At 45.3% G+C, this 18,433-nt stretch overlaps 1 protein-coding gene across 3 annotated transcripts in view; it reads left to right on the top strand.

Moving 5' to 3' along the window:
* mylk3 (myosin light chain kinase 3) overlaps positions 1-18,433 on the top strand; it is a 28,608-nt gene that overhangs the window by 2,049 nt on the left and 8,126 nt on the right. The window contains exons 1-9 of one of the 3 annotated variants that reach the window (XM_018757988.2): positions 2,519-3,255; positions 6,435-6,531; positions 6,901-7,195; positions 9,166-9,605; positions 9,718-9,823; positions 13,823-13,916; positions 15,765-15,874; positions 17,291-17,432; positions 17,533-17,603. In XM_018757988.2, the coding sequence (XP_018613504.2) occupies positions 2,740-3,255; positions 6,435-6,531; positions 6,901-7,195; positions 9,166-9,605; positions 9,718-9,823; positions 13,823-13,916; positions 15,765-15,874; positions 17,291-17,432; positions 17,533-17,603 (1,871 nt within the window). In that variant the 5' untranslated portion in view covers positions 2,519-2,739. Of the gene's footprint in view, positions 1-2,518; positions 3,256-6,431; positions 6,532-6,900; positions 7,196-9,165; positions 9,606-9,717; positions 9,824-13,822; positions 13,917-15,764; positions 15,875-17,290; positions 17,433-17,532; positions 17,604-18,433 lie in introns of those variants that run through there. The other 2 variants (XM_018757987.2, XM_018757989.1) reach the window with 2 other exon arrangements.

Below are 18,433 nucleotides of genomic sequence, written 5' to 3'. Positions count from 1 at the left end.
CCGATACTTGATTCAAAGTGCTCTCCACTGTTTAAGTGCCTAAAAATGTGTGCACTTGTAAGTGGGTTTGAGTGAAACTGCCTTCTGTGTCAGTGAATTGGTAAACAAACAAACAAATAAATAAATGAATGAACAAATAATGACCAGTAATAGAAATATCTTTAAGAGCCACATGCTTTCCTGTCCTCTGAGTGTGTGTTTCCTGAGGATGAAAAGAGGTCATGATCATATAAGAGAACATATTGTACAAACCATGAAACCTACTGGTCCTATTATGCAATAACAGCTTTCTAAAGTGCTCTGAATGTCTTCAATGTTTTTTGTCCTTAATAATGCTTTATGTAACTACTACCTGTCTTTCACATGAAAAAAGTTCCAATTTTTGAAAGCAAGAAGAGTTTGACAATATTGCTTGGTTAGGTAATGATAGATGGGTTCTCTTCCTACCTCTGTCTTCTCAGATGCTCACATGGCCATACCCTCAGTGAGTACAGGGGGAGAGGGGAGTAGGGGGGCAGTGGTGGAGCATGCCAGGGATGCTGTTAGCTGTAGGGAAAGAACAAACTGAAACTCAATGGAAAAAAATAAGTCTGAGCCGCAGTTGGGAAAGAACCAATTGAGGGAGCAACTTGGATGTAACCAGTTGAGGCAGCAGTACAGAAGAATGTCTCCAGGCATCTGTTTGGAAATAAACAGTTGAGGGAAGAGTTTGGATGCAATATGTTGAGGCAGAAGTACAAAAGAATGACTCCAGGCATCTGTTTTGAAAGAACCAGTTGAGGCAAGAGTTTGGAAAGAACCAGTTGAGAGAACAGTTTGGATGTAACCAGTTGAAGGAGCAGAGAATGTCCCCAGGCATCTGTTTTGAAAGAACCAGTTGAGGCAGCAGTACAAAAGAATGACTCCAGACATCTCTTTGGAAAGAACCAGTTGAGGCAGGAGTTTGGAAAGAACCAGTTGAGGGAACAGTTCGGATGCAACCAGTTGAGGCAGAAGTACAAAAGAATGACTCCAGACATCTCTTTGGAAAGAACCAGTTGAAGCAGGATTTTGGAAAGAACCAGTTGAAAGAACAGTTTGGATGTAACCAGTTGAAGGAACAGTATAAAAGAATGACTCCAGGCATCTGTCTTGAAAGAACCAGTCAAGAGAACCGTTTGAAAAATGACTAACTGAGGCAGGAGTATGGAAAGACCTGTAGTTGCAGTAATCTCTACTGTAGCTCCATTCTATCTTTAACATCAAAACCAATCTTAATTTCATTCTGGATTTAAATATAAACATAGCTACATATTTCAACATTTCCAGTGAACAGCAAACATTTCAATCTGTTTTTTTTTTCCACAGTGATTAATTTAAAAAGTAAAGTGGCATTGTGAAGCATCCATTCCTCGCTGAAATAATTGCATTTCCGTTAGTGCTTTTGCAGGGTGACATTGTCCCGGGTGTAATTAACCCCTCGCTGTGGTGCTGTTGTGTGGGAGGGAATGGTGAACAAAGGGGCACAGTGAATAGCGGTGGGCCAGCCCTCCACCATGTCCCCTCGTGCAGCGTAAAGAGGGTGTCACTGCAGCGGCACTTTGGGGAGCTCCATCTCATCATTCACCCAACTGATTTTATAACAGCCCCTTGGTTCGATTTAAGCACCGTGAGGACAGCTATGCGCAGGGCAAACACATAGTACATTGAGCAGCCATCACAGGTTTCTTGTAAATGCCATTGTTTTGCACAATGCAAACGTTCACTGTGTGTGTTGGGGGCTTGTGGTCCAACCAGCTGTCCCAGCTCAGGTTCTGGGGAAGGGGGCCAGCATTCCAAGTGGGGCTCTTTATATCGAAGGTGCAACTACTATGTTATGTTCTGCGGTAGTACTTGTCCTTTGCTCAGGGTTTAGGTGGGTGGGCCAAGAAAGCCTGATCGCTACAGAACACATGACAAACCTGTAGGTTGAGAACGACGGCTGGGCACACTTCTTCAAACTCTCCTCCTGGTCACATGGTCATGTTCAAAAAATTGAAGTGCAAACCAAAAATTTCATCCCATCAGAAAGCCTAATTTGTCAGCAGCTCCCTGAGGATGACACAAGGTACCGACCACTCAAGCATCCCTGTGAATGTGTGGGAGGCCACTGGGGGTGGAGGGTGGACTGATTGAAACGTATCATCCACCCACATCATTTTGGTTTCCAGCCCACCCACCATCAAAGTACCCCCTGTCTTCAGGAACCAGGAAGTATTATTCATATGGGTGAATAAGGAAAACAATAACCTTTCTAGTCTCCTGAACATCTTTCTCTGCACGGACAGATGGCAGTACATTTCCAAAAGAACATTCTTGACATTCCGGCCTATCAACAGCATCCTCTGAACAGAACTGAAACCTGCTGGTGACGTCAATGAAGCACTGGAACTTGGCTGGTGTGGTGCATGTGGGGGAAGGGTGCTGGAGGCAAGAAGCAACAAGTGGGCTTGATAACATGTCCCGGGAGAGGTGTTTATTTAAGTGGTGTCATGCCTCTGGCAACCACAGACAGCGGGACACGGCAACCGTTTTGCAAATGCTGTGCGTGAGAAAAACGGAACGGGGACCTGCAGCTAAAATAGAAAGCGATTGGCGGCGCGGGATGAAGCGAGATGAGATTAGCTTCAATCTCACCCCCTTCCCCTCCTGCGCTACCCCCCTAGGACCCAGTGTGTTTCTTGTTTCGCCTTTCACCAGCCGTGCCATTATCCTGGAACGATGAACAAACCGGCCACTCTGGCCTCTTGCATTGCTAAAATGTATGAGGTGGGGCGAGTGGACAACAGTGGAACTATGGCACCAAGCCCTGTGGTCAAGAAGCCAGCTGGAAGCTTGCTCAGCACTCTGAATGGTGTAGAAGTCAAGCTGAGTGCCCTGGAGACCAGGGTGGAGCAGATTGCAGGGGGCCAGGCAAAGGTGATTTCGAGGCTGGACTCAGTGTGCAGGAGTGTGGCATACCTGGAACGTCACATGGCCCGACTGGGACAAGGGACAGATGCCCCAGTAGGGGGTGAGATGGAGATGCTGGAAGAAGTCAGAACCCTATGTGTGGACATGGTGGCTCTGCTCCAGCACCTCCAGCAGGAAGACCGCTGGCATCGGGAGAAGATGGAGGCTGTTGACAAGGCACTGATGTTTGTAGTTGACATCTTTCGGAGCTCACGGATCGCAGAGTTCACCCTGCAGAGCTCCGATCCTGGGTCAGGGGGCAGCCTGCTGCCCAACAAGGACAAGGTCAGTAGGCCTTGGCAGTGGGATTATAAACACCAAAGTGGGAACATGTAGGTCTGTGATGAGAAGCTTGCAGCTGTACAGCTTCTGCCTTCCGTTCAATTAGCTATGGTTTGGCTGAAGCGGCATGCTAATCCCCACTTTTTCTGTTATACGCCCAACAAGTGCGCAGGTTGTGCTGGGTTTTGCTCCTAATGAGTCACCGGAGTGTTCCGGTTTGGTTACATGTTGACTTGACAAAGTGTGTGAACAATTACTGGATGGTGTGGGTTAGAGACCGTGGGCTGTTAGCGAGGTGCTAATGTCATTTCATCGGATCTGATGTGATTCAACTTGTTTTTCTCCCGGCCATTTTTTAGGGAGATTATAGTTAGTCTGAAGTCTTTCTAAAGCACTTGCAGCTTATTATTAAAGCTGAATGAAAACAAGCCTTTAGGTGAGATGGAAGAGGGCCAAACAAAACTCTTCCAGCCTCTACTTTCTTTCATTTAAGTTTACTGAAATGTTCTTTAGTGTAATTACTGATGATCTGTGCATATGAGACAAATGAAAGGGCCAAAAACTACACAAAACTAATGACAGCTTTCAGGGACGGCAGCCACCACCACCGTGGTAGAGGTCTTTAATGGCTGGTTGCTTGCAGCTTTCTGAAAAGAAACGGAATTGTGAGGTAGCTGAGCATGTGGTCACAGAGAAGACTATTATCAGCTAACATCAGCTGTGCATTGTAATATGATGACCTCCTCACTGAAATGTCCTGTCATGACATCTGTCTTGTATGATTTAGTGTATTTCCTGCATGTTTAGCACACACCATGAAATGTATGTTTATACAAATTTTAAACTCAATGTGATATCAGGGAGTGTAATGATTAGTGTGGTTGTCTTACAGTTCAGGGACTTGGGTTCAAGTCTATACTCATGCTGCAGTAAAAGTAAATAAGGTACTTACCCTGAACAGACATGGTAAAAATGACTTAGTTGTGTAAATGGGTGAAACACTGTAAGTCACCTTACTTTGTTAATCACTTTTGAAGAAAAGCATCAGATAAATGGTACAGTAGTAATAATAATGCATCATACCATGTATATTACGTTTACATTTATTCATTTAGCCGATGCTTTTCTCCGAAGTAACTTACAATATTAATGTTACAGTTATCACAAGCTTACAATTATTTACCCACTTATACAGCTGGATAATGTTACTGGAGCAATGTTGGGTAAGTACCCTGCTCAAGGGTACTACAGCTGGAGGTGAGGATCAAACTTGTGACCTTTCGATCCAAAGGCAGTATTGCTAAGCTCAATTTATCATTATTGTATATTAATGGGTTCCTGTGCATTTAAAGGTCCATCCACAGGAGTTTTCCCTTTTCAGTACCACTTTTGATTTATTCTTTCAATACAGCTGCCTACCATGAACAGAACCAAGAACCATTTAAATCTGAAGGAAGTGATCTTTATCACAGAAACTCAAGGATGAGTGAATATTTTTCATCATACTTCATATTCTGAATAACATTTTGATATATTATTTATACTGTATAAACAGGGTGCATGGTGGGGCAGTGGGTTTGGCCAGTGCCCGCTGTGTGGCGAATCTGGGGTTTGAGCACTGCTTGGGGTGCCTTGCAGCAGAAACAAGGGACAAATGTTGTAGAACTTGGTTGGTTGGTTGTTTGGTATACTGCATAATGAATATTGGACTCCATCCATCCATTGTCAACAATTGGTTGTCCTGAGCAGGGTCACAGCGAGCCAGAGCCTACCCGGGAACACAGGGTGCAAGGCCAAAGGGGGAGGGGACATATCCTGGACAGGACGCCAGTCTGTCGTAGAGCACCCCAAGCAGGACTCGAACCCCAGACCCACCAGAGAGCAGAACCCGGCCAAACCCCCTGCACCCCCCATTAATGTACAACAGATAATATTTAATACTTTTAGTGTTACTTACAGATGTCAGAATTTTGACAGAAAAAGATGTATTATTCAGTTCTCATAATTTCTACAGATACATAGGCCAACTCATCACAAGGCAATAATGAAATGTTGACTGAAAGCTGTTTTGGTGGTCAGCACATGATGCTCAGGTTATGTGGGGACTGGTGACTGGGGCCACCTCATCATTAAGTCATTGGTCATTGTGGTCACCAGAGTCATTAACTGTATATACATCTGGAAACCAAAGGGGTGATGTCAGGTTAAAGCTGGTAACAGCAAGCTAGTGACAACTCACCATGGGGCTCCATCCCTCTGACTGATAGGATATGCCACTGGGAGGTGATAAAACGTGCTAGGATGTGTCAGAAAGCCCTCATCAAGTCAATGCATAATATAAACAACTAAATTAAATGTCACTTGAGACATGCATGAAGAATGACTGGATGGTGGCACACAGAGGAATACTTTGGGGGGGTGTTTGATTTATTATTTATTTATCTGACAAATTTGTTCAAGGCAACATCAACATGTACACTGAGCTTTATGTATTGTTATTTACCTATTTATATAGCTTGGGCAATTTTTACTACATCACTTCAGCTAAAAATGAATTATTAATAATGAACCAACTATTAGAACACAACACTAAGCTATTTATTTTATATATGCAGTACTGCAATTTTTACTATACCAGTTTAGGGTAAGTACCTTGATCAAAGTTACTGCAGCCAGAAGTAGGATTTGAACTCCGGTCCTTCAACCGGAAGGAGAAATCTCTCATTTATTTTGACTGAAGCAGAGTAGAAATAGTACCTCTTTCAAGCTGACAACAGCACAGATATCCTGTTTTCAAGGAAATCGTGTTTTAAGGACTGGTAACCTGCAGCTGAGCGATGAAGAAAATAATATTAGTAATAATAATCATCATCATTATCATCATCCGCAACCTTGTGGTTTCCAGTGCAGTTTGCCAATTAATGCACCACCTGCTGCTTACAGCGTTGCTTGTCTATTCCATACTATTCCATGATTTGTGTTACATGTCGTGAAGACAGCATGGCTCATGTGAGTCATATGGTGATAATCTCTGCAACGCAGTAATCTCTGCTTCGTGCCATGCTAGCTTTCTTACAGAAAAAGGCTTTGACTGTGGAAGTCATGCCATTCTCTAACTGGAAAATGTGTTGCCATTCTTTCTTATTTGATAAGCACAGAGCACAAGTCTCTTTTCCCAGCAGAAAAAGGACAAATCTGATGACAAGCCGGTGAAACCAAGAGTGGCCTTCCAAGATCAGGAGACCCAGGTAGACGCCGATGATGGCAGAGCTTCTGCGGGTGAGTCTGCAACGAAACATCCAGAAGACACCTGGGGGCAACACTGGTCCATGGGCAGCGGATGTGAGAAACATGTCAGCAGGAGAATCTCATTTTACATTGTTTAGGGTGTCATCGATAGATAGATATTTTGTTTTTTTTTTTAAATGACCTTTATTGATCCAAAACCAGCTAATAACAACATATAATTACAAGAAAGTAGACCAAAGGAACCTTCACATAAAATAAATTTTTACTTAAACAACACCTACAAATCACCATAAGTTTACACACTTTCAGAATACTTGATAGATAGATAGATAGATAGATAGATAGATGTGATTTTTGCAAAATCTTTGACTAAAGCATAACTCTGCTGTATTCCTCCAGGTATCTCTCAGGCATCAGCCCCCAGACCAGCAGCGAGGGGCAAAGTTTGCCCACCAGATCCCCCCGCTCCTGAAAAACACACACTCCCAGAGATCCAGGCCTCCCGTCCCACTATACCTGGCCAGCAGGGTGGTGATGCATGGGCCAGGGCTCCACGTAGGCCCAAGGGGGTGACCCTTAAGAGCAGAGAACCCACGCGAAAACAGACCTTTGCCAAGGGCAGCCAGGATGGAGGGGACAAGGGCCAGGGGTTGGAGGAGGAGGCCAAGCCAAAGGAGGTGTCTCCAAGTGTATGGTATGCCTCCACCTGGCATTCCCACTCCTCCACCTACACACTTCATGCATGGAGGAAGCCTGCAGTTTCAGATGCCCCATTGTTACTCGGTGGTTATTGTCCGTGCTGGCCAGTAGGATGGAGTGTCCTGGTTGCTTGCTGCTTCGACTGATTGTGACCAGTACATGAGACCGGCATATGTGAGTGGGTGATAACATGGGCCCAGAGGCCATATCGCTCTTGGAGGGCAGACAGGCTGTCTAAATGGAGTACCTGGCTTTTCATGTACTAAATGAAACTTGTCGGGAATTCATGGTAGCTAAATGGAAGGTGTAGGGGATGCCAGGGCTGTGGGTTCGTCCCCAGGCTCTGAGATTGTGCTGGATTGAATTTTTTCATTTGGCTGCATCACTCTTTTTATCGTCTCCCTTGCTACACACAAGCCAGATTCAATAAAATCACAGCCCGAGACAGCACCTTTGAATAGATGTCTTCCTGTCTACTTTAAACCAGCCCCTACACCTCAGTGTGAACAAAACACTCCTCACAGGGCGACAGGCAATGTAGTGGTTCCGGAACTGGACAAAAAAGTTCTGGATTTTCAGTTTACATAAGGTGCTGAGTAGTCTACTTGTTAGAGCTGCTGCTTTACACTTGCAAGGGCAGAGTTTCAATCCCACCTCCCGCTCTACTACCCTCGATCAAGGAATTCACGCTGAATTGTCATAGTGTCAATGAAGATGGCAGGAGACTGAGGAGTGTGTGTGGACCCAATCTTTAGTGTTGACACACAAGGGAGCAGACAAGAGTCGTGGTCAGAGACAGGTGTGGGTGGGTTGATAGCAAACATTGATCTCAGGGCGAATCTGGAGTCGAGGTCGAGGAAGCGATGCCCGAGTTGGGAGCTGTGGATGTCGTGAACAGGGAATGAGGGACGGAGGAGTATGAGGGTCTGGGAAGGACGGGTAGGTAGGCGATGGTCCTCTCAGAGCGCAGGAGATGCAGGTTTCCCAAGAGAGATTCCTCAACAAGGGGTGCAGGATCGGCTTCTTTATACCCTGCTGCTCTGATTTTGGGCAGGTGTGGGCGTTTGGAGCGAGGTCGTGGGCGTGACACATAGTAAAAATTACTCAGCTGTATAAATATAAATGTAAATACCATAACATTATGAGCTGCTTCAGAGAAACGTTTCGGCTAAATAAATACATCTAAAACGGATAAATTCCAAGCTCTATTAATGGTTGAGATAATAAGATATGGCCTTTTTTGCTCCTTTTCTCACTCGCTGGTTTGCAAAGCTCAGTGTAACTCATTAGCAGTTGCCACCAGTTTTTTGTGCAAATTTTACCATGCCACTCTGTTAAATGTTAAAGGATAGCTGTGATCGATAAATGATTTAAATGTTTACTTCTATGCCAGACAGATTGTAATTGTTATCCCTCTTAAAATGCCCTAGACAAAGGTATTTGCAAAATTATTAAATAAACAAATAATTTCAGTGGGGTGGAGCTGCTAAGATTGAATATATAGTTAGACTTTTGTCCTTATATTTTTTTAAATGTCCGTATATGGGACACGTACACATTACACTGGAGGAAAAACACATCAAAAGCACATTAAAGCTATACACATGGAAAAAAAAAAATAATAGAGTTAAAAAGTTTAATAAAGGAAGCCTTTCAGTGAATGCATGAGCTGAGTCTCACTTGAGACAAATATTGAAAAGGCTTTAAAAAGTGTCACTTAAGTGTGAATGTGTGCTGACACCACTGAAGCATTTAGTAACCATGTTTGTATAAATAGTGCAAACAGTGTGCAGTCACACCTTGGCCAAACAAATCTAAATCAAATTTAGTAAGACTCACAATCCACATCTTAAATTGAAATCATTTTTCATTTTGCCTCCCTAATATCTGTGTGTGTGTGTGTGTGTGTGTTTGTGTGTATATGTGTATGTGTGTGTATATGTGCATGTCTGTGTGAGTTTCCAGCAATTGTGGTGAGCAGGTTCAGGAGCTGACAGGTCACGGTTCGAGACCTCCAGGGTTGCCGTTGATCTCTGACTCTCAGAGTCCACCCTTGGGCCCCAGGCAGGAGCAACACGAAGCCTGGCAAACTGTAGTTCCCTGTTCTACACACCCAGACACAGGGGCCACCTTGAACTCGAAAGAGTCCTTTACCGTGGTAACACCTCCACCCAGTGGGGACGGTGCCAGAGCTTCCGGCAGGCTTGAGCCGAACCAGAAGGTTGAGCCCATCCAAAGTTCAGCTGGAGCTGAGCTGGGTCTGCTGGGGCCCACTGTTGCAGGGCCAGCCAAAACAGATGCTCCAGAGGAGAAGCCCGAGGCACTCAGAGGCAGAGCCCCTGTCTTCAGCCAGCAAAGCCTGGCATCAGAGCCCATTGAAACACCCCCAGAGCTGCTGGTCATCGGTGAGCTCCGCTCCCTGTCTTTACTCTTTCCTTTAATTTTGTGAAACATGCCTGTGTAGCTCAAAGCTTGTTTCCATAGCAACGGGTCCAAGCTGTCATCTTCTCCCTCCAGATGACTGCCCCCCTAAGCCTGCCCCCTTCGATCATCGCATCGTCAGCGCCAAGCAAGTTCTCATAGGCTCCTATTACATTGTCAGGACGAACGAAGTGCTGGGAGGGTGAGTGCGCTGTGGGCCAAAACCGCACCAACAGGGGGCGTCTCTGGGGCAGAACGTGAAATGCAGATTGCACGTTAACACTCAGGAGTAGTAAACTGGGCAACAGCATGCATGAGAGAGTGCATAGGTGAGACGATGATGCCACGCCACACTGGGCAGCTGCTTTGGCACAGTGCTGAGAGAAATATTGTAAGCTCCCCATTCAGTGAAAGTTATGAACCTGAATGAATATTCACACAGGAATTTCAATACAGCAGCATCCTTCTAATAAGGCCAATCCAGCTGCCCGGTTTCCCACCGTCTTCAGCTGGGAGTTCGCACCATGTGCAACAAGATCGGGCAGGATGGGGAATTTGTTGTGAATTTCTCACAGGAACAGGGTAGTGTTCATGATGTTTGTATGTACAGTGGGTGAACAATGTATTCACACCCCCCCCAGACTGCTTTAACCAGAAATGTGGTTTTTTTATTGTGCTTAACAAAACACACTTAATATTTTGAGTAGTAGTAGTAATAGTACAGTACGAAAAGTAAAGAAAGAATGCACAGCTGAACAAAGTTGAACTCTTTTGAATACTCGTTGTCAGCCAATACAGCCTCATGTTATGTGTGCTGTGTGTTTTTCGTATTTTGCAGGTTAAATATTTTCCTCCTTTTCCTTGCAAAATTGCTCCAGTTGCCGCAGGTCTTAGGAAGTGATGATGTAAAGAACTCAGGGAGTACCACTATAATTTTGTTGTATTGCACAGCAGTACAATGACAATAAAGTCTTCAATTCAATTCAATTCAATTAAGTTCACACACACACACACACACACTCTCTCACACACACATTTTCAGAACTGCTTGTCCCATACGGGGTCACAGGGAACCGGAGCCTACCCAGCAACACAGGGCGTAAGGCCGGAGGGGGAAGGGGACACACCCAGGACGGGACGCCAGTCCGCCGCAAGGCACCCCAAGCAGGATTCGAACCCCAGACCCACTGGAGAGCAGGACTGTGCTCCAACCCACTGCGCCACCACACCCCCCCTCTCAATTCAATTCAATTCAATTCAATTCAATTCAATTCAATTCAATTCAATTCCATTCAAATCAAATCAAATCAAATCAAATCAGTTCAATTCAATTCAATACTGCAGTGATGTACATCTTAACCTTTATGCAACTACCTGAAGCCACTGAGGGAGTGTCACCTTCGTATTTCTAAGCCATTCAAGAGTAGCTCCCGCTGGGTTTTTCAGATTCAGTTTATTTTTTTTATTAGATTTTTTATTTACTATTATAAAAGTAAATAATCCCTCACATCTTGAGTATTTTTGCTTTTTTTACCAAAAAAAAAATCCAGTTAAAATATGTAACTATTTACTGTAACTCAGCGGTGGCAGCGGTAAGGGAGGTGAAAACTGTCCATACCCACTAAGTTCTACTGCAAATGGTGTGTATACAATATATACTGTGTATAGGGCAGCAGGTATTGTTGGGTTACTACCTTTGACCTTAGAGACTGCAAGTCGAATCCCACCTCCTGCTGCAGTACCCTTGATCAAATTACTTACCCTGAATTGATATAATAAAAATTACCCTTATGTATCAATGGGCAATTCAGTGTAGATAGCTTAACACTGTAAGTGTCACCTCAATGAATAAATGTACATGCGCATAGGGTATATACACACATACATAAATATGTACTGTAAATATTTGCTGCAGCTTCACTATGAGTATATATAATAAATGTTTGCTATAAGTTATAATTGGGGGGGTGCGGTGGCGCAGTGGGTTGAACCGGGTCCTGCTCTCCGGTGGGTCTGGGCTTCAGGTCCCGCTTGGGGTGCTTTGTGATGGACTGGCGTCTCGTCCGGGGTGTGTCCCCTCACCCTCCAGCCTTCTGCCCTGTGTTGCCGGGTTAGGCTCTGGCTCACTGCGACCCCCCCCCCCCCCCTTGGGACAAGTGGTTCAGGTGATCTGTGTGTATAAGTTATAATTAATATTTGCAATATATTTATCCGGCGGGGGCGTGGTGGCGCAGTGGGTTGGACCGGGTCCTGCTCTCCGGTGGGTCTGGGGTTCGAGTCCCGCTTGGGGTGCCTTGCGACGGACTGGCGTCCCGTCCTGGGTGTGTCCCCTCCCCCTCCAGCCTTACGCCCTGTGTTGCCGGGTAGGCTCCGGCTCCCCGCGACCCCGTATGGGACAAGCAGTTCAGAAAATGTGTGTGTATTTATCTGGCAGGATGCTGAAATATATGTGTGTACGCTGTATATATTGTAACTACCTGCCAGATGAATAACACAACTGCAGTTTACACTTTTTGTCAGTGTTGTGCATTGCACTCCAGCGAAAATTATATTTATTCCTTGCTGGGGTAAATTAGACACGAAAACATATGCGCTGTGGAAGGTTTACACACTCTTATGGTGTGCTCTTGTTTTACACTATGGGTACACACAGAGAGAGGGGGTTTCTGCTCATGGCTCTGGGCTGCTCTCACTAGCTCTTAAGAGTAGTTTAATGGCTAAAAGCAGAAAGGAGGAGGGGGCCCCTGCCCTGCTGTTCCGATAAGGGACCCCTCGTATTTTTAGCAGGTGGCCATCAGTCGCCCCTTAGCTATCTGCACCATGCCGTCTGCAGATTGAAACGGCACTCCAGTGGGAGGATACCGGAGAGTAAGCAGGGACGATCCTGTGCTCTGCGCCCTCTGACCGCACTCTGTATTTGAGGGCCGCATCTCACCAGGGACCCTGAGTAAAACTGCTCCGGAAAGATACAGAGCTAATCCTCGATCACTGAGCCCCCTCTGCTCTGCCGGGGGCCATGGTTATTTTTACCGGGCACTAATCCGGCCTCTTGTTCACTCGTGGGTCTGTTTTTGACGACCTGCGGCAGCTTCGACGAGGACACACTCAGTGGGTCCTTGGGAAACTTTACTGAGTGACTGCTGAATGTGGTTGAAGCCGGACGGTGATGGGGTGGAGGGTGGTGGAGCAGCCAGGTATCCGATATTTACAGTCACATGTATTCATTTATCAGACACTTCTCTCCAAAGTGACATACAACTCAGAGTAAAAAAGTACTAAACTAAACCAGTGCTCTAGACGCAGGATTGTGGCTGATATTTACAGTTATTTATTTAGGAGATGCTTTCCTCCAAAGCGACTTCCAGCAAACACGCTGTAGTGTTATCAGCCCACACCTTATTCACCAAGGTGACTTACACTGCTAGATACAATACTTTATAACAGGTCACTCGTCCATATATCAGTGGAACACACTCTATCTGTCACTCACACACTATGGGGGAACCAGGGCAGCATGTCTTTGGACTGTGGGAAGAAACCAGAGCACCCAAAGGAAACCCACGCAGACACGAGGAGAACATGCAAGCTCCACACAAACTGAGCGGGGAATCAAGCCCATGTCCTCTTGCACCACCCAGGTGCTGTGAGACAGCAGTGCTACTTCCTGTGCCACCATGTTGCCCATGACACCACTATGTTGCAGGTCCACATCCCTCCAGTAGCTCCTATAGAAGTGACATTCAAATTACAAATGCATAGACAATCATAGCAGATAGGAGATGAAAAACTAGCACCAGCAGCATACTGGGGACTCATTTATAGAGCTGTTAGGAGATCAGGAGAGTAGTGGCTCTCAAAGAAATGGGTTTGAGCCCCTTCTTCAATGGGAGAGAGATTCAGCAGCTCTGAGGGACACAGGGAATGCATTCCCTCACATTGAGGCTAAAACTGAGAACGTACAGACTTTTGATTTTGGACCCCTGTGAATGAAACCACCAGGTGACCGAACGTGAAGGAGCTCAGTGCTCTTGCTGGGCTGTAGAGAGTGATCAGACCCTATAGGTATAAAGGTGTAGAACAGTGTCCACCAGTCTGAAACAGTGTACATTGTGTATGTGTGTCTGTGTGCATATCTGGGTGTGTGTGTGTTGACTTTTGGTCTTTCTGCTCTATCTGTCTCTCTCTCTCTCTGCGTCCTTAGGGGCCGCTTCGGTCAGGTCCACAGGTGCACCGAGCTCTCATCGGGACTGACTCTAGCCGCCAAGATAATAAAAGTGAAGGGCATGAAGGACAGGGTGAGTGGGAGTCCGTGCCATGCTCCTCATCTCTGTGCGCTAATTTACAACCTCCCCCTCCCAACACTTAGACATTCCAGGAGCTGATGGATGGGGTTGCCTACTTCCGATGTGACACATCTCATTGGAGGGCAACCTGTAGCACTTCGTGACCGTGGAAGTAAAACATCCTTCCTCGTGTCAAGGGCTCATCCCAGTGACATGGGTGTGGAAGCAGGACAGTCACTCCGAACACTCTGGATCTCCTACGCAAAAACCAATCTTCCCAAGAGCAGGGCTGACCTTGGACCAGCTGAACCTATTTGACCCCCACAGTGGGGGTCCAGGAAGTGGAATTGCTGAAGCCAATTCTACCTTCTTCACACTTTGTAGATCCTCTGAAATCCTGCAATTCTTGCTTTAGAAGAGAGGGTTAAGGTTAGGGATCCTACTGGAATCTGGATTAAATCTAAATCTAACTTTTTTTTTTTTTTACTCTATGCCCTAAAAAATTGTCCAAAGAATGAGATGAAGAAAAAAAACTCACTATTTTGAAATAGTTTGCAGAAGAGAGAGCAAGAAGGATTTCTTTATAAGTGCAGTTTTGCCTTAATACATTTTACATCAACATAAGATCATAAATATACATATTTTTAGTACAGTATCATTTCAAATATTCCTAATACCCAATTTCAAAAAATTTCTAGTTCAGGAGGCTCCACCAAAATGGTGCAGATTGGGCCCCAGAATGGCCATGGTGAGCCCTGAAAGTAAAACAAGCATAAACGTTCCATAACTGCAGCCACACGGTAACGATGTCATTTTTCCCAAAGGCTCTGCCCATCTTACCTTTGAACCAGCTGCCTTTCATCTCTCGCCTTGATCCTCCCTTTAACACTCAGCAGCTGGTCTTCCGTAGGTTGAACTGGCTTTGGATGGTGCTGGGAAGCTATCCATCAAGTTCAGCCCCACCCCATTCCAGCTCATATTATGCACATACCAAGCAAGTTTCCCCCAATGCATTATAGCTTCAAACTTTCAAGTACTGCTTACCATAAATCTTTCCGTCCTATTGATATAAATATTGACATGGTACACTCAAGAAGTTTCAAGACTGATTGCAAGCCAATGGAAACAGCACACAGCAGCACAACATGACAGCCAGTCTTATAACTTTATGACTGTAACCCATATTATGATATGCACATACAGGGAAGACTTTGTTTAGCAGCACCTTACTCACCACTTATCCTAAAGCAGGGTCGCTGTGGTCAGAAGCATAGGGCGTAAGGCAAGGTACACCGTCGAAGGAAAGGCAGTCCATTGTAGGGCACGTGCCATTTAAGTCAGAAAGATAATGAGCATGTCATGCATGTCCCGCAGTATTATGTCTTTGTTCCAGAAGACTGAAAGCGTAGATAAGCCTCGGAGGCAATAAAAACACTGACTTTCATGCTAATTGGGGCCCAGAACAATGTCTCCACAATAGATGCAAACATGGAAATGGTTCCCATTGTCTTTTGTGTCAATAGATTCCAACATCTGCGAAAAAGCCTTTTTCATCATCTATTGGTGGAGTTTTTTGTGGTGCGTTAACCACACGATGCTGTCAATGTGCTAAGAGGCCTGCAACGTCATGCTTATTCAAGCCTCATGTATGTTGCCTGTCGGGTTTATGTAAATAGCCTCAGTGCGAAATGTCAAAAAAGGTTTCTTACTTTAATTACATGGTGTTTATTTTAATGTTTTCTAAAGGGTAATAAATTGCCATGACAGAACAACAGTTTCTAGCAGTTAAATAGCGTCGATAATGATTTTGATCTGTGACCTGTTTTGAAATCCCACTGGTGGTTCCGTGCTGAGACACAGGACGAAGTGAAGAATGAGATCGGCGTGATGAACCAGCTGAACCATGTCAACCTGATCCAGTTGTATGACGCCTTTGAGACCCGAACCAACCTGACCCTCATCATGGAGTAGTGAGTGCTTCCTGCATCTGGAGTCAAAGTGTGTGCCCTGAGAAAAATTTTTGCCTGCCATTTTTTTGTAACTGACAATGTTGTTTTACTCTTGATATTTATAGAATTATTTTCAATCACATAATGTTCACTTATCTATTTTCTAACGTCTCTGCCCGTGGCTTTTCGGTGTTTACCCATTGATCCGACGGTAGAAAAGAGCACCCAAACAAAATGAGACCGTGGGAGTGGAACCGCTTTGATTAAACTCACTTGCACAGTGTTTACCGGTTGTATCTGGTGTTCCTGTACTGTATGTTGCTGATCCAAAATAAGACGAGGAACTTTCAGATGTTCAGGTGTTCGCCGAGCATGGCAAATGGAATGCAAACGTTTCATCACCAGTCGAGGTGACGTCATCATTACCGTTGTTAAAACGAGGACCGTTGCACATGTTTACGTGATGAATTGGTGAACTGTCAGCACTGGATAGGAGGTACGGTTTGCTGATTAACTGTCAGGTGGCTTCCTACCTTTGGATGCAGGTTCCTGTTGCACTTCTTGGCCAGCAGGACACGGGGTTCCGCTTGCCAAACCCCATTGGTATGCTAAGGCATCTCATCCTGCTTGGGGGTGCGATGGTTGGTACATCTGCTGAAATTTCCGGAATGAATCATCAGCAGAACACTGTATGTGTGGAACATCAAATCATAATTTTTCATTGTTCTTTTAATTCCCCGTCCGCATTCCTTATGAATGATCGTCTCATGAGAATATTCATCTACTTGCGAAATGTGTAGCATATTGTCCTGCATCCTCATTGGACAAGGCCTGCCCACGCCCCCCCGCTACAGCACACTCGACATACAAACGCGGCAGCCCGCGTTCGCCAGCTGCGCTTTTAGCCGCGCTTTCATAAGCGATGGCGCCCTCCTTTGTCATGCTAAAAGCGAAACACGTGGGAAGCAATTAAGCAGTGCGCCGAGGCACAGCAATTACCGCCCCGACGGACACACAAAAGAACGCCTCTTCGCAAAAGTGCCACTCGAGCCACACTTGTAACTGGCCTCGCTGCTTCCGCTGGGTGCAGGACAATTTACCACAGGATGTTGCAACTGTATCTCTTAGTCACCTCCTGGGAGCAGGTGGCGTGGTGGTTAAGGAGCTGAGGAGCAGCCGTTCTCTGGAATCAGGCTCCATAGCAGATCTTACTGGGGTAAAACACTCGAGTGTTGAAACGGTACTTTGGTCGGATTTCAAACCTCGTAGCAGATTTTCACGCCTTTTATCGCTGTCCAAAAAGTGGCTGCAGCGCCACCTTGCGCTGGGAGGTACAAAAGGATCGACCGTGCTTGTTCGTGAATGGTGCAGCGGTTTAATGAAATGGTTCCACTCTGTGACAGTCCCGTGTCTGTTGCGGGGTTGTGTTTTCCGCAGCGTGGAGGGTGGTGAGCTCTTCGACCGCATCGTGGATGAGAACTACCAGCTGACGGAGCTGGATGCCATTGTGTTCACGCGGCAGATCTGCGAGGGAGTGCAGTACCTGCACCAGCAGTACATCCTTCACCTGGATCTCAAGGTACAGGGAGTCTCCTTCCCACATACCACTGCCTCTGTTTCTCTCTGGGCTTTTCTAGCAATTCCTAACACGGATTTTGGTTATTTTTTTATTCCCCCAGCCAGAGAACATCTTGTGCGTGAGCACCACAGGAAATCAGATCAAGATCATTGATTTTGGACTGGCCAGAAAGTAAGTCCGCTTGTGTGAAGGTTAAAGGGCAGGGACAGAGGGCTAACTCCCTTAAACAGTGACTCTAATACCCTCTAGCCCTCAGCCTAGCTGTATTGATCACCCATCCCCATAGAATTACATTTATTCATTTCTCTGATACTCGTCACCAAAGCAACTTACAGCGTTAAGCTACTGACACTGATTCACCCATTTCTACAGCAGGGTAATTTTTACTGCGTTAGTTCAGGGTAAGTACCTTCACTAAGTGTACCGTACCAGGAGGTGGGATTCAAACCTGCGACCTCAGAGTACAAAGACAGTTGTAATCACTTTGTCACCTACTGCCCTAAAGGTTCATCAGACTGGTCAGTGAGCAACAAAACAACCTGGAAAAAATAGAAAATGTGTTACTTGCGTTTGTGAAGAGACACAAACAGGATTTTTAACGGGAACCAGAAATCATTAGAAAGTTTTGTAATAAACCTCACCTTTTGTACAATATCATGAACTTATATTATAGACGTATGACTTCTAATGGAAAATCACATACATGTATAATTTCTGTAATTTTATATTATGCAATGACCCACTTATATGCCTTTTTATGTAACTCTTAACACTGATGTAATAACTGTGGCATTTTAGGCGACACAAAGCAACGCCGAGGCTGCTGACTGCTGAGTTGCCTCTTTATGAAATGTTTTTTTTCTATGTATAGATGCAGCTGCATCAGATACAGATATCAGAGTGAGTGCATTGCTACTTTGTTCTGACCTTTACAGCTGTACCAGAATGCCCTGTAATGGGGTTTCAAGTCTAGCGGGTTTTTTTTCCCCCAATTTCCATGT

This window comes from Scleropages formosus, chromosome 1 (genome assembly GCF_900964775.1).
Source record: "Scleropages formosus chromosome 1, fSclFor1.1, whole genome shotgun sequence".
In the NCBI taxonomy this organism is placed as follows: Eukaryota; Metazoa; Chordata; class Actinopteri; order Osteoglossiformes; family Osteoglossidae; genus Scleropages; species Scleropages formosus.
Note: the sequence above shows the minus strand (reverse complement) of the source record. Positions and strands in the feature narration are given on the sequence as shown.